This window comes from Caenorhabditis remanei, chromosome V (genome assembly GCF_010183535.1).
Source record: "Caenorhabditis remanei strain PX506 chromosome V, whole genome shotgun sequence".
Taxonomy (NCBI): Eukaryota; Metazoa; Nematoda; class Chromadorea; order Rhabditida; family Rhabditidae; genus Caenorhabditis; species Caenorhabditis remanei.
In genome coordinates, this window is record NC_071332.1 from 6,042,992 (window position 1) to 6,058,675 (window position 15,684).

Below are 15,684 nucleotides of genomic sequence, written 5' to 3' on the forward strand. Positions count from 1 at the left end.
TTAGCGAAGATCGGCGTCACTCGACATCTAACATCTGTGTTATCTCTCACTCCTTGGTTATCTCCGATTTGGAGATTTAAAGATTTGAATGAATCTCACCTTCAGTTCCCTGGTTGTGTTGATGAACTCTGGATTCCCCGACGATTGTTGTATTGATGATCGAAGCATCGTCGAGGAGACCGTTCTGGAAAGAATCATTGATTGAGGATTTGAATAATTATTTGACATCAGTATCAAATTCCAAGCAGATTGCTGAATTCAACAGATTCCATTTTCGTTTTTCTAGTTGAGATCTTTATGGAATGAGAGAGCGCTGAGAAGCTAGGACTTTTGACTTTTCTACAATATTCCTCGTGGAGCCTTTTTTCTTTGTTTTCAAGCTACCGTATCTCAAAGGTATGCAAATTTATCAAAAAGTCATCAACTTCAAGAATGAAAATGAAGACATATACAGCATTTTTGTAGTTAATTAGTTTTGATGCCGGTAATAACTACGAAGATATGAGGCTTCAAATATCAGTGATCTTAAATGTGGATGATCCAAATCAGTACGTTATCGAACAATAACTTATGATTTATGTAGGTAAATTGAGCACTAATAATGCGACGACTTCAATTTCAAATCCTTTTTCAATATCAATACTCTAGAATATCGACAACCTGTCGTCCACAAACCTCAAACCCCTCCAAATTCTCGACACTATAAACTAGTGCATTCAGCACGGAGAGCAAGTTGTTCCATAGCAACATTAGCAACAAGAATATGAATGATGATGGTAAAAAATGGAAACTGGGCACACGGAGAGTTGCCGTCGTTTCTCTGTGCTCAACTGAAGATGGAGAAGAGCACACGAGGTGCGGTCTATTCAAAAGTGTGTGTAATGTATCTCTCCCTTTCTCTCCGCGCGGAAGCCGCGAAACCGTACAAATAATCGACCAGGGGAGGGAGCAACAGACAGAAGAGAGCTCAATCAGGACTGAGGGCGCCAACAGAGAAAGACGGTTAAAATACAAACACGAATTGAGATGGAAAGACTTAGAAGAGAGACAAAACGACCTCCCCTTACCCATATTTGACACTAAGTCGTGTCGCGATAAAAACAATGACAAATGGGATTAAGGAACAACCGTTCGGTTTCTCTGTTTTTTTGAGTCTTCTTGACATAAACAAAAACAAGAACCGTTCGCAGAGAAAGATCGTTGAAATGGTAGTAGCAGGTTTAGATGGTTTGATATGGGGAAGGATGAGCCTTCAGAGAACTTTCTGAGGCGTTGTTAGCAGCAAAGAACTTGTAGGGAGCTGTAATCTGATTCGAAACTCATTCCACTAGGGTTCTAAAGCTGTGTCCAAACATTCAGAAAAGTAGACGGCTTTGGAAACTATTATATTGTAGGTTTTTATTGGTACATTTTTGTAATCAACACTTTTTCCCGTAGTTCTTCAGGATTTTCAGATTTACACCATGCTTTTAGGAGGCACAGCGACAGCGCGTAGATGTTTTCCACTGAAGTTGCATTGGATTATGACATTCACTTATATGCTCTGTGTCTTTCGGAGTAAGATATTTCGTTTTTATTGTCTGAACACTATTCAGGAATTTTCCATTTTCATTGTATTCCCTCTCCCTCTCATTATTGAAAAATAAAGTTTTCCTATCAAACAAGTCCATTGTGTCCATAACAATCGAAAACCAAGTCAAACGCCTGTCCTCTTCTCTCCCTCAGAATAATATCAGTATCATTTCGGAAATGTGGACAATTTCTCAAACTATTCAGAATTATTTTTCCCTGAGTCTCCAAGCCTATTATCAATTGCCCTCTTAACGTCTCCCAGTTTTTTCAAAAAGCGAAAAATCCAAAACTATAGATATCATTTTTTATTTCGGCTGACTAATGTTTGTGTACGTCGGTTTTTCGAGATTTTGATCATATTCCTATCATACATTGTCTATTGAAATATAAACATGTTCTTCAATTTTACAGCTCGTGTTGCCACTCCCAAACACATTGCAAGTTGTACTGAAATAGATAAGAAAGAGCAGCAAGTGACATTTGAAGTTTTGATTTTCTATGTTTAATGATGGAATCAATAAAACACATTTCAATTAATAGGTTTTCTTCGGACTTCCTAATTATGAAAATCGTCTACTCCAAAAAAAGTTGTTTCCGGAAGTCATTCTGAACGTTTTCATTCAATTATTCATCCCGTCTCCCTCTCTCTTCCTCCTATAGTTCTACTCATTTCCATGTGTCCTCCGGTCTCCACGTGTTTCCGTGACAAAAAATATTCGCTCGTCCATGGACGTTGTGTGTAAAGTGTGCTCGTGCTTTCTTTTCATTTTCGAAATTGGATTATAGTTGAGACTTTTGAAATATTCCAGTCAGCTGTATATCCATATTTTAGAGATTTTAAGTGGAGAACAAACAAGTATAATATTGAATATAAAAATTCCGAAAATGTCCAAGATTTAGCAATTGAAGTACTCTCTCTTATGTGCACTGCATCAGAATTATGATTTTCAAATTTTCGAAAAATATATCGAAACCCGAACAAGACTATAAGAAGCTGAACTTTTCTTGTAAAATGTTTCGTTCTCTCGACATCGAATGCACATTTTTCGGCTCCGGGACATTTCGCAGCTAGACGTTTCGCAGCCGAGACATTTCGCAGCCAGACGTTTCGCACCCAGACGTTTCGCAGCCAGACGTTTCGCAGCCGAGACGTTTCGCAGCCAGACGTTTCGCAGCCGTGAGCTCCACAGCCTCAAGTGGACCGTTTTTTCAGTGATAACTTGACTTTTTCAGATAATTAATTGTTTGAGAAGTTATATGGAACATTTTTTGTGATTTTGAATAAAGGGACCACGAGATATTTTGCCCAAAAAAACCACAAAAAAAAACTTTTGCCGAAAAATATGAAAAAATAGGGTTTTCTCGTAGAAGTAGTGGTTTTCGTCATTTTCTGAAACTAAACTTTCTGTTAGTACGACTAGTTCCACGAGAAAAACCTATTTTTTCATATTTTTCAACAAAAGTTTTTTTGTGGTTTTTTGGGCAAAATTTCTCGTGATCCCCTTATTCAAAATCACAAAAAATGTTCTATATAACTTCTCAAACAATTAATTATCTGAAAAAGCCGAGTTATCATTAAAAAAACGGTCCACTTGAGGCTGTGGAGCTCACGGCTGCGAAACGTCTGGCTGCGAAACGTCTCGGCTGCGAAACGTCTGGCTGCGAAACGTCTGGGTGCGAAACGTCTGGCTGCGAAATGTCTCGGCTGCGAAACGTCTAGCTGCGAAATGTCCCGGAGCCCATTTTTCTGCAATAAAACTTGGCACACTGGTCAAGTTATGATCCCGTAAAGCAAAATTTTCAATTTTCTCAATTTTCAGTAAACGTTTGGGCTTTTTGTCCAGATTTTTCTCTAATTTTAGATAATTCTTTTAAAATAGACTATCATTCAATTAATTTCCAGAAAACCCTTCAAGACAGAACAATTATTCTTAAATTTAAAACGCGAGAAAACGGGCCGAGGGCGCGTCAGCCTTAACTGGTTTTTTTCAGAAGAAACCACGTGGCAATGCACGTAGAAAAACAAAGATCCACGTAGCGAGTAAGTGAGAATCAAAAGTTTATCGTCAGCGTACATAAATTTTTATCACTTTTTTCTCCTCTCCATGTTTGCCCTTATGAAAAGTTTCCTCTTGTTTGTGTTGGTTCGTTCATTCTTCTCTCCACTTTAGTACTACTTCGAATCAACAAATGATTTTCAGATGGATCCGCGAAGTTTCAAGTATTCACTCTTCGCAGTCTTCCTTTTCACACTTGCAATTCTCTACAGTTTTAATGTGACTCCTATAAATATTCTTCCTAATCAAACGTCTTCGAATGTAGCTGTTTCTAGTGGAGAAATTGATCCGAAAGGTAATTTGAAAAGAAAGGAAATTTGAACTTTGAACTGAATTTCAGACTTTCCAAACTATAAAATCGAAGGAATGGATAGGTTTGAATGGTATACAAAGAAATGGAAAAAGGAATTGAAAGATGAAAAACCTCCAAAAATTGAAGAAGTCTCAATGCTGAAAGCATATGAATTTGACGTTGAATACTCCATTTCTCTTACTACTCCAGGCAAATTCAAGTGAGTTTTAATAGAAATTAAAAATTAAAAATTGAATTAAAAATTCAGAGCAATCTTATATTGCCGTTACTTTGATGCAAATGGGACGGAGATATTACCAGCGTTCCAATCATATAACTTTCCGGAATTCGTTGTGAATTGTGAAAAACGGAAAGGAACGAAACGGATATCAGTCAGTACAGAGGCTAAGAATAATTACACTTATCCAATTGGATTTGTTGATAGAACAAAGAAAGGTGAGGCTTTTTTCCTCAGGTTTTGATGAAAATATCATTTTTACAGAATACAAACATGAATTCTCATTTTGTATGTCTCCAATTTACGGTAAAGAGCCGAAATGGCTTCTGATATCCGAAGTCATTGAGCACTATAAACTTCAGGTGAGTTATATTTTTCCATTATTTTCCGTTGAAAGCTAAATGGTTTTCCAGGGAATGACTCATTTCTACTTCTATATATTTCACATTGATGAATACAGTAATGCTTTGTTGGAAGATTATGTGAGAACTGGAGAAGTGGAGCTCACTTATTTATTGGAACGAAACGATAGAGAGCTTCTTCATTGGCAGATGGTGGCGTTTAGGGTTAGTTCGAGTATCACAAGTCCTTACTCCAATAATTTTAAAATTTTAGGATTGCACACTGAACAGTCGGTATCATTCAAAATGGAGTTTGTTCGCGGATATTGATGAACGTCTTCTGATGACACAGTACAATGGAACGATACTTGATTATTTGAGAGGTGAGAAGGATGAAACGATTGCTGGAGTTCAGTTCAGACAACAATGGATCATGAAAACTGAGTTCATGCCTGAGAAATATGAAGGGGATAAACAGGTAAGTATTAGTTATTAGGAGACTCCCACCGATTCTGCGGAAGAATAGTTCCATGGAAAAGTTTTGATGAAAAACGGAGTTTCAAGTTGCAACTCCTCCGCACAGCTTTTTCTCGATGCTGAATTTTGTAAGAATTTTCCGGGAATAGAAAGCCAGCTTCTGTGATTCTTAAAAAATCAAAAATTTTGAAGACTGTTAGAAAACAGTGTGCGGCGAAGTTGCCGTTTAAACCCCTCTCGTTTTCCATCAAAAATTTCTACCGCGGAATCGATGGGGTGTTTTTAGTTCACCTGAAATGCCTGGTCGGCGATCAAAACTCCAAAATTTTGGTTTCCAGATCGACGAATGGTCTCCAACACTCCGATGGCATAACTCTTCTGCCTACGGTCCTCCTGGACATACAGTCAAAACAATTGTGATGCCAGAGAAAGTTCTCGCAATGTGGACCCATTACCCAAGCATGTTGTTCCCGGGGTACCACATTCATGGCCTGAAAACAGAGGAAGGAATCGTAAGGCACTATCGAGACCTTCAAATGTGGAATTGGGGAAAAACTTGGTTAAAAGAAATCGTGAAATTCGGACCGATGAGTATGACGGATTATCCTGTGAAATATCAGAAGAATCTGACGAATGCGGTGAAGAAACGAACGAAATATGTGTATGAAAACTATCATCCGAGAGAAGAATAACTAGAAATTGTATGTTGTTAGCATAATCAAAATTCACATTCGGGTTATGGGTCTCTTTTGTTTGTTTTAGTTTTGTTTATATATGAAGATGATTTTTTAAATTATTATTTATTCAGTAAAAATAAATACTTCTGTTTTTCAAGGTAAAAATCGGGAATTTTCGTGGTTTCCAATATTTCTTCCTTCTGAATGCAAAAAATATTCGGCTGCTGCATTAAACGCAGGACAAATGAATCGCCTGTGTAGAACTCTAAACATATTTGAGTTCATTTTCCTGAAGGATTTCCACATATCGTTTGAAGTTGATGGCAATCTCGGTCTATCTCTCGATGATTCGGATTGTGAATCTCCGTCGATTTCTCTTATCTGATTGCTAGAAGTTTCCGTAGTTCGAGAGTGAGCGTCATCTATAAATGGGAAATCCGATGTCACGTCTTCTAGTTCATCTGGATTGTGATTGTTCGATCCCAGATTCTCATCTTGTTCATTATCCGAAAAACCAGAATTGATTTGCATTTCTTTTGACTCTGGTTCTTCAAGGTTTACCAAAAGTAGACCATCAAAAAATGCAGCTGCTCTATCGAACTGTCCTGTCTGCAATTCGTAAAATAGTTATTTCACTCTGCCTAAAAACAAAAAACAAACCAAAGCGAGACAAAGCTTGATTGTTAATAAGACAAATAACCAATCCCGTAATTTCTTCGAAAACGCGAAAACGATAGCCGCAGCCACAAAAAAGAAGATCTCCCATTTGTAATTCCATGTCCTATTCAAAAGTCTTATCAAGAATTGTGCAAAGTTTTTAATAGGAAACATGGCTTCCACGCATTCAGGTGAGAATTCGTTTTCATCTTTCAAACATTCGATGAAACTCTCGTCACATTGATTAAAAAAATGACGGCTACAGTGAATGTAAGAGTAGTTGCAAGATGTGATAGCTCCTGAAACGTTAAGATTACACCTCAAAAAGTGTCAAACTCTTACTTTTAACAGGGAAACACTTGAAAGTGATATTGTCATTTAGTTGACTCAATAGATATAAGTCATCATCTTGATAATGAACTCCGGGAAATCCAGAGGTGACACTTATATTCACAGGGACAATGTTATAATCGAAAGTAGTAGAATTGACAAATGGAAGAGACTTCTCAATGATTTTTACATACGCTGAACAAAATGTAGATCTTCTGCTCTCTTTCGATATATTCTGAAAAAAAACTTTATTGAATGTTTTGAATGTTTAATTACCTCTAGTCTCTCTAAAAACTTTGAAGTGCAATTAGTCAGTGCTGGGTTTTCAAGACAATCAGTTCTTCTGGCCCATTCGTGATTGATTTGGACTGAAAATATGAGATTATGTAGTATTTTAAATCTCATCAAAGAAAAATAGAAGAGCATACGTAATGACTTTTCTCCGCAGAGAGTTTCCACGAGATACCTGTCGACTTCTTTCCAGCACTCAATGTTTCTCAATCCTCCATAGTAGAAATGAATCGGAAAACTGGAGTGAGTAGGCGGATCTGAAGTTTCATTTATTATTATTATTATCAACATTTCATGATCCCTCACGGCTTCTTGGTCGATCATTCATTGGATGATTTGGACATTGGCAGAATGAAAATATCAGAGGGGAAAGTTCATTGATAACTGACAACGTTATATTTGAGGAATTTAAAAAGTCAGGATGTTTGAAAACGGAGACATCACAAACTTCCGAACTTTTTCGTCTCATTTTCCTGTGAAGAGCCTTGTCCAACAGCTTCATCATGTATGCATCTTTATTGTTTTCTAAAGATTCAGTTACAGTTTCAATCCATTTCTGGCAAATATCTGACTCCTCAGAAGACATTTTCCGCTGAAATAAATGAGGATACTGGGCGGAGTCAATATGTAAGTTCTCATACTTTTATGCAGAAACCATATGATTCTGAGCAATTGCCTAGGCTTGAAACAAGGCATTCATCATAGCTCGGGCGACACAGTTTATCCACAGTGAATTGATTCCAACACTCTTCACGGATTGATTCGTGTTCAGAATTTGACGACGCAACTAGGACAGTAAGAACTGGAATTTTACGATTTCGACAAAAAACTTTAAGAGAATCACGCCTAACAATAAAACTCACCGAAAATAATTATATGAGCAGCGTCCATTCCGGTTACGAATAGGTATAAAAAGCGAGCAGTGTCTTAATGCTGATTTCTGATTTCCTTTTCCAAAAATAGTATCTCATTCGGATGTGCTGGAATATTGCCCTGGAAATCAAGGTGGGATAGGATATTATAGTAACTGTGAAGAAAAAAGTGAGTGTGTGAATAAGAGAATCATCAAGGAAGGAAACGACAGTCCCTGCTGCTAAAATACGATTTTGTCTACAGGGTTTTCATTTCCACAAAATGACGTAGCATGACGTGAAAAGTAGGTTAGATCGAAAAGTTTACACGTATACTTTAAAGAAGAGATGTTCGAGTGGCCGAGAGACAATAATGACGGCTGGTAAACAAATAAAACGAAAGATCGAACGAACGATTTGTTAACTTATTTATTTGTTTAAACATCTGATGAACTAAATTTAACTTTTTGAACAATCTTCACTTCTATTTAAATAATTTTAAGAAAGTGTCCGAAAGAAATCAATATAATTTCAACAAATGTTTGTCACCCGAGAAAGGACAGCGCCGTAGACCCTGAATTACCGAGAGAGTGGTGACAAAAGGAGGTTCAGACGCCATTAGGCATTGTATACCGACTGGTTTTTCCTCATGGCCAATTGAAGTCATGAGACAAATGTAATGTAAGAAAGTGGAGAGAAAGAGTTATTCATTAAAATTAATACTTGAATAAACAAATATGATTATTTTTTCAGTAAGGTAACAGCCCTACTCGATTTCCACGTACTCTATTCCTTATAGATTGAAATCCTTCAACAGATGCATTGCGAATTGTCTTGAATGAAGGGAATTTGCAGCGTTGGTATAGAACTGGCCACATCGAGCAATTAATTCTCCAGAAAGATTTTCCCATGTTCTTTAAAGATGATGAAAACTGCGGCTTGTCTTTTGTCTCATCAAGCTTCGGATTGGCGTTTTCATTGTTAGAGCTAGTCATCACTTCACTTTGATTGTTGGATGGTGTCTGTTCTGTTGCTATATTAGAAATAGAAGATGTTGATGGCGTATTTGAAGTATTTGAGTTATTTTGATATTCTGCGGGAGGTAATGCATTCACAGGTAAAAGAGGTTCTCCTACATCTTCTCCGAATGATTCATGTTTATTGTTAGAGTTGTCAACTGTACTAGTAGCTACCTTCTCCACTTCGGTAGTACCCGTGTCCGTTCTCCTGTCTTCTGAATCATTTTTCAGCAAGGCATCAAAATAGTCTGCACCTTTATCGAATTGTCTTGTCTGAAATTGAAATTTCGTTAGTTGCTTTCATATAGAACAGTTGACATACCAAAAAGATGAAAAGTTTAATCGACAGTGACTCAAACAGCCAGTCTCGCAGTTTCTTACAACCGGCAAGAACGATGGCTACCAGGAACAGTGCAATAACAGTCCAATAATGATTCTTCGCTAGATTCACAAATCCAGAAAAGACAGCAGTAGAACCCTTCGAAGGAATCAATACTGCAAGGCACTCCTGTGATAACCAATTATCTCTTTTGAAACATTCAATGAGCTGTTTGTCACACTGATCATGAGAAGAGCGGTTACAGAGCGAATAGGTGTAGTTACAGGCGGTTATGGTTCCTGAAATACTACGATTTTTATCTCACTGGTTTGCTACCACAAATTATCATTTTTGAACGAGAAGCACTTGAAAAAAATATCGTCATTCAGGTCACTCATCAGATACAGCTCATCGTCTCGATACTGCCTCCAGTGATGATCAGAGTCAATTTTTTCACGTATATGAACGATGATGTAATCTACAAAAAAACTAATTTACAATGTCCAGTAGGCCTTTCTCTTACTGGAAGAAGTTCTATTGAATATTATAAGTGCCTTCACAATTATCTCGACGTATGTTGAGCAGAACAAAGGCTTTTCACTCTCTTTGGATATTTTCTGAAACAAAAAACGTCTATTAGCAATCGGTTTTCCCCTTCTAAACATACTTCTATTTCCTCAATAAACTTTGGAGAACAGTTAGAAAACTTTGGATCCTCTAGGCAATCGGTTCTTCTAGCCCATTCCTGATTGATATGAACTGAAAAGTTGGTAGTAAATTTGTGATTCATATGAATAATCAACTCACTCGTTGAATTTTCTCCGCAGAGAATTACAGCGAGATACTGGTCGACTTCTTTCCAGCATTCGTAGTTTTTCAATCCTCCGTAGTAGAAATGATTTGGGATGATTCTTTTGATGGATTGAGGAGGTGGGCGTTCTTCTACTTGTTTTTGCATCTCAATCGGACATTGACAATACGAAACTATTGTTTTTTGAACTGTTTCAATCGCTGACAAGGATGCAGTTGATAAATTGAATAGATATAAGTTGTGGTATTTGAAAACGAAAATATCACACATTTCCGATGTTCCCAATATCATATCGGTCCCTAATGCTCTGTTCAACAATTCCAAACTGTAGCTTTCTTCTGTTTCCTTCAAAGGGTTGGTAACATTCACCAACCATTGTTGACAAATGTATGACGCTCCTGGTAAGGCGTTTTTCTGAAAAAGAGCTATAAGAACAGAGAGAGAGTGGTTAATTTTCTCACTTCTGCACACGTTCTGAAAACTTCCATGCAGTTTCTTCCCTTGGAAATCAGGCATTTATCATATTTCGGGCGGCAAAGTTTCTCTATTTTGTATTGATTCCAGCATTCAGTTCTAGCGAATGATTCATCGTATTCAACATTCCCAGTCACAAACAGAAACGTGCAAACTAAAATTTTTATATTTTAGAGCAAAATGGAAAATCAGGTTTGAAGAAAACATACTGAGAAAAAATTCACGAGCAGTTGCCATTCCGGTCATGAGAAGTACTCAATTTCAAGACGTTTGTAGCCAAGTGTCTCCAGGTGGAAGTCGGATAAGTATTGGCACATTCACAGATTCTTCAACGAGTGACACAGCTAGGTCTGAAAATAGTCGAAGTGAACAACGAACGATTGAAGTGAGAGAATAATACATTATTTCTAATATTAAAAAATGTTTTGCATCGAAGGATGGGTGGAGTTATCAGTAGAGCACTCTATCAATGCCTCAAGGTCGTTGGGTGTCGAATGCTCTAGATGGAAATATAGAAGAGCAAACAGAGGAGGGAAAAAAGTGACTAATATGGACTGTTCTGACTAGGCCGTAAATGATACTCTGAAACGGTGCGAAATGAACTAATAGAAAACATAGGCGACACAGATCAAGTTTTTTTGCCTGCCAAGTTTCGAATAACTTCTCTCCAGGATTGTCTAAGACGTTGTCTTACCTTCCTCCGGTAAAATCGCCATATCTCTATCTCTTTACAATCTCATTAACTGGTGGTCTGGTTCAAAATTGTTCCATATTTACGTCTCCTCATTTCCTATCTTATGGGTCTATTCTTGGGACGTAAAAAACGTTTGTTTTTGATTCACAGAAGCAAAAAATCAGCGAAAACTAAGAGTTTTTCGCTTATGTATTTTACGATTCGCTTTGAGACCTGCAGTGTCGAAAAAAAACGAGCGAAAAACTCTTAGAAATCAGCAAAAAACTAATAGTAAGAGTTTTTTCGCTGATTTCTTGGTTCCGTGAATCGAAAAAAACCAGCGAACAACGTTTTTTGCTGCCAGAGAATAGGTCCATAATTTACTATCTACCTTATCTTTACTACTAGTGTAGCATAAGTGGCCTCTCCCTCCTACAATAAATAAATACAAATACTAACGGCAAGATCAAAACTCATGTTGCGAAAGTGATCAGCCTGATGCTGACCAACTGTCGTAATGCTTCACACATCGCTAGACTATTATCTTCTGATCGAATCGAGTAGACCTAGCATGTATTGGAAACTCTAACCAGGGAGTGCCCAATGCTTTGAAGCTACTTTCCTGTGTCACCTTGTGATTTGCAAGTGAATTTTTAGTTACAGCAAGGCGTTTCTGTATTTGCATACTGATATGAGCTTTCTTGTCTACTCCATTTCACAATCTGTTTTGATAAAGTGTGGTCTCCAATTGCTCCACCTTGTTCCACCAACCCCGTATTTGACATCAGAAGGTATCAGAAGTCATCTTTTGAAAAACATTCATTGTATTTACACGAGAAAAATTATCAAAGTATGAAACAACGGAAAGAACAATTGAACAATCGGGAGGAGGTGGGAGGTAAGATCAAACCGGTGAGATTCAAAAATATATTATGAGATGAGGGGGTGGGTGAGAGGGCAACTTGGCTAGTAACAAGATTATTAAGCTTCAAATTGTTACCTATAAAAAGAACTCAGAGAACAAAACAAAAGTGATAAGGACAAAAAATAGTACATATTATGAACAATGGAATCAAGATCTAGTCGGAGAATCGAAGTGTTAAGTGATAGTATACATTTTGCCTACAATCTCGAAATTTCTACGTGTGGTCTACAGTATCCTGGGGGATAATAATAAAATTGTGAATTGAATCTGTCTCAGTTTTTATGTTACTATGCTGAGAATCCTCTTGATTGTTGCTCATTTGAATAATTTCATAATTGTCGTCATTTCCAATTCGGGCTATCTCTTCTTCACCATCTAGCGGCTCTTGATCATTTGATTCATCGTTTCGAGGTGATGCTGCATCTGTTTCAGCAACAGTAGCTACATCGGAGCTAGATGAACTCGGAGCCTCCACCAACCGATCTTCTTCCTGTTTTCCCTGATTCATGGAATGTTTTTCACCGCATATCTTTCTGGCACCGGACACGCAACCTTGTTGATATATCTAAAATGAAGCACATATATAATTGGAAGACCTGATTATTTCATGTAACTTACAGCTGCACCAATGGAAATGATAAGTAGAGTGATTACAACAATGAATACAAAAAGCGCAATCATTCTGGCTATCCACCAGAAATAGTCTTCTTTTGCTCCACGAGTGATAGCTTTTGCAGCATTTGATTCGCCAGTCGGAACGGGAGTAGTAGCCGTGCTCGGCCAGAGGAAACTTGAAATCTCCTTTATTTTTTCTTCGCAGGTCCCATCTATTCCATCGATATGATCCAAACAAATGGATAATTGAATCATACACTCTTTTTTTATCTTGTGAATGCAGTACGCGTATTTGAATGCACATGAAGTCACGACGTCTGCAGAGTCTATACATCAGTTAGGATAACATTTCACGAAAAACAACTTACTCTTCGATTTCCCGCAAGACATTGAAACATCCTCGTAAAGTTGTTGAAGAATGAGCGGAGAATTCTGAGATGCTTCCAACCGTACAATATCGTTTTTGGTTTCTGAAAAGGGATATTTATGTTTATAGGAATACAATCAGATACCTCTTCTTGTCATTGACCCCTTGAAGAATCCCTCAAATCCCCGAGTGAGTGAATCTCCATTGACATCAATCTTCAAACCATTTTCATCTAAAAAAAACTCAAAGAATGGAACCTTAGAATTGTAAAAAAAACTTACGATAATCAACAGCCTCTTCATAGAATTGAGAAGCTCTCAGAGACTGAACTTGTTCAACCAAATCGATGAACATCTTGCATTTTAACTTCTTTGATTCAGTTGTTGAGAGGGTGTGCTGAAAATTCCACTATTGAAAAAAACGAACGTAGTTCAAGGGAGTTACGAACCTTTGTGTCTCTGCGATACTTCTCATCACACGCAGAACGGTTAACTCTTCTATCATAGCAATTCACTCGGACAACGCTGTGATGGTTGAGCTCAGCTGAAAATATAGAAATTTTGATTTTTTTAGGGCTATTCAGCTTAATTTAAAGCTTGAGATTTTGCCACACGGATAATATCTTTTTGTACATTCAAAAACTTACGTGAAGCGTTTTCACAAGTTTCCACAGCTAGAGCCCTAGTCACTACTCTTCCGATTGACCCGAACTCGGCTCCAATGAACCAAAAGCGATACGGGATTTCAAGACGGTTCACCGTTGCCTCATCAACTGAAAGAAAATAATCATTAACCCATAATTATTTGAAAATTAAATAACTTACGATTCTGCAGAGCATGTTCGTATTGGTCGATTGACTTCTGACATTTCTCAGATTTTGAAATAAACTTCTCCACATTGACCATTGCGAAGAATGTCTGAAATTCACAAACTTTTAGTTTTTTTTTCAGGAATCATAAAAAAATTGCCATTGTCATGGGAAACAGTCGGTTAGTTGTATTCAATGATGCCAGCATTCGAGCCTCTTCATCTTTAATCTTCGACTCAATTCCACATTGTTCTGCCACGGTTTTGTGTTCAGAACGGATCTGATTCAAATTTTTCTCTATCGCGTTCACAGCTGGCTTTGTATTCTCTTCCACAATCTGATTTTTGAACAGATTCCCTTTCGAATGAACTTTAACACAAGCACTATTGAGATGATCCAGACACTTTTGTGGAGTTGAATCATCTCGAATGTATCCGCTCTCTCCGACACAACCACAGAATTGGTGATCACATTCCCTAGTTGCTCTCATCAATCCAAAACAATCTCTGTAGATCACAATACAGGAATCCATCTGGCTCAATTGATTGGGACATTCTTTACGAAAATTGGTCAAGTTTGAGCCGTACAACATTTCGGGGAACGCAGAAACATTGGTGAAGCCTGGAAAAAAAGGAATGAGAGTGCGAATGGCTTAGTTGCCCATCATTTGCCCAAAATCATACTCGCGGTTTTCAGAAGTTTTCAGCCTCCAGATCAGAAAAACAACTCACTCTTAGCCGAGGTAGTTACCACAAGCACGAGAACGATGAACCACACCTGAGAAGCCATGGTTCATGAGCCATACAAAAGAACTTGGAAGTATTGGAACTCTGGAAAAAAGAGATTCATTCTGCACGGAACAAGAAACAAATCAATATCAAAACAGAAGAATCAATTTGCAGAAAGAAAGAAGAATTGATGAAAAGTCACATGAGCCCTCCCACAATCACAAAGTTCATCAAAGATTTCAAGATAATGGTTTTGGGTTTTTTCAATTATTGTTTGTTAGAATTTCAGTGGAAAGAAAATGGCGGGCATTTTTTATTTCATATTGATGGAGGGGAAACTGAAAGAAGATAGTAAACGGGAGGGAGCCAAGGGGAGAAAGAACGGAATGGGAAGGGGAAACCACCATCATAGTAGAAAAAGACACAAAGACACAAAAAGAAAAAAGAGAAGATGAGAGATAGAGAGGGAGCAGACTGTCAGGAGAAGGTCAAGAAACTTCTATTCTTGTTGCATATTACACTTCTTGGAACAAGAATCTGTTACATATGTTGCAAGTTCCAAAGAGCTCATTTCAACTACACAAGCAGTGTTTATTGGATGACGTTTCATTAAAAATTTGGGAGAAAACAGAGAGATAGAAGAAAAGAAGAAAAGAGACTGGACGGAGAGAGTGTCAAAAAAGAATGAGTCATCACAATGATAGCATCTGTTTCGGTGACCTCGCGTAAATCTTTTTCAAGTACATAACAATATTTATTTACGCAAAACAATGCATGCAGAACTTGCAAAGTAGAAAATGTCATGTCAATTTCAGGAATCATCTTATTATCTTCTCTTATCTTTCCTTCCGGCTTTTTTTCCATCTGTTCAAACAAGGATGATGTGGTTTATTTATCAATTTGTGCAAGCTCATCGTGATCAGAAATTGTCAGACTAAAGATCAGATCGTCATTGGGAAAGTATGCACTTTGCTGTTATGATCATCCCTCTTAGTTGTTAGATTTGAAAATTGGAATATTTCACTATCATAAACAATATTTCGTTTTAGATCTCTAAAAGCAAACCAAAGCAACCTTAATTCCCTTTTTAAGAAAAACCAGAAAGACGATCAATTGAAAATTGAATACCGCAATAAAATTTATTTACGCCGCATTCTCACA

General features: G+C 37.5%; 2 protein-coding genes across 2 annotated transcripts; one reads left to right on the plus strand and one right to left on the minus strand.

Annotated features, from left to right (window-relative positions):
- Positions 1-3,689: 3,689 nt before the first annotated feature.
- Positions 3,690-5,669, plus strand: GCK72_017626 (uncharacterized protein; the record flags this gene model as incomplete). Its single annotated transcript, XM_003112533.2, has 8 exons — positions 3,690-3,716; positions 3,774-3,924; positions 3,970-4,141; positions 4,190-4,377; positions 4,424-4,521; positions 4,573-4,725; positions 4,775-4,978; positions 5,316-5,669. 8 exons carry the CDS (start codon positions 3,690-3,692, stop codon positions 5,667-5,669), a joined length of 1,347 nt encoding a protein of 448 aa, XP_003112581.2.
- A 138-nt stretch (positions 5,670-5,807) lies between these two features.
- Positions 5,808-14,584, minus strand: GCK72_017627 (uncharacterized protein; the record flags this gene model as incomplete). The annotated part of the gene is made up of 22 exons (XM_053732175.1): positions 5,808-6,263; positions 6,315-6,610; positions 6,654-6,816; positions 6,918-7,009; positions 7,070-7,189; positions 7,239-7,524; positions 8,569-9,075; positions 9,125-9,420; positions 9,645-9,738; positions 9,789-9,880; positions 9,929-10,346; positions 10,394-10,560; positions 12,293-12,569; positions 12,623-12,945; positions 12,988-13,089; positions 13,132-13,218; positions 13,268-13,382; positions 13,435-13,529; positions 13,633-13,758; positions 13,811-13,904; positions 13,956-14,416; positions 14,527-14,584. The coding sequence occupies 22 exons, from the start codon at positions 14,582-14,584 to the stop codon at positions 5,808-5,810; spliced, it is 4,725 nt and encodes a 1,574-aa protein (XP_053581088.1).
- Positions 14,585-15,684: the final 1,100 nt, after the last annotated feature.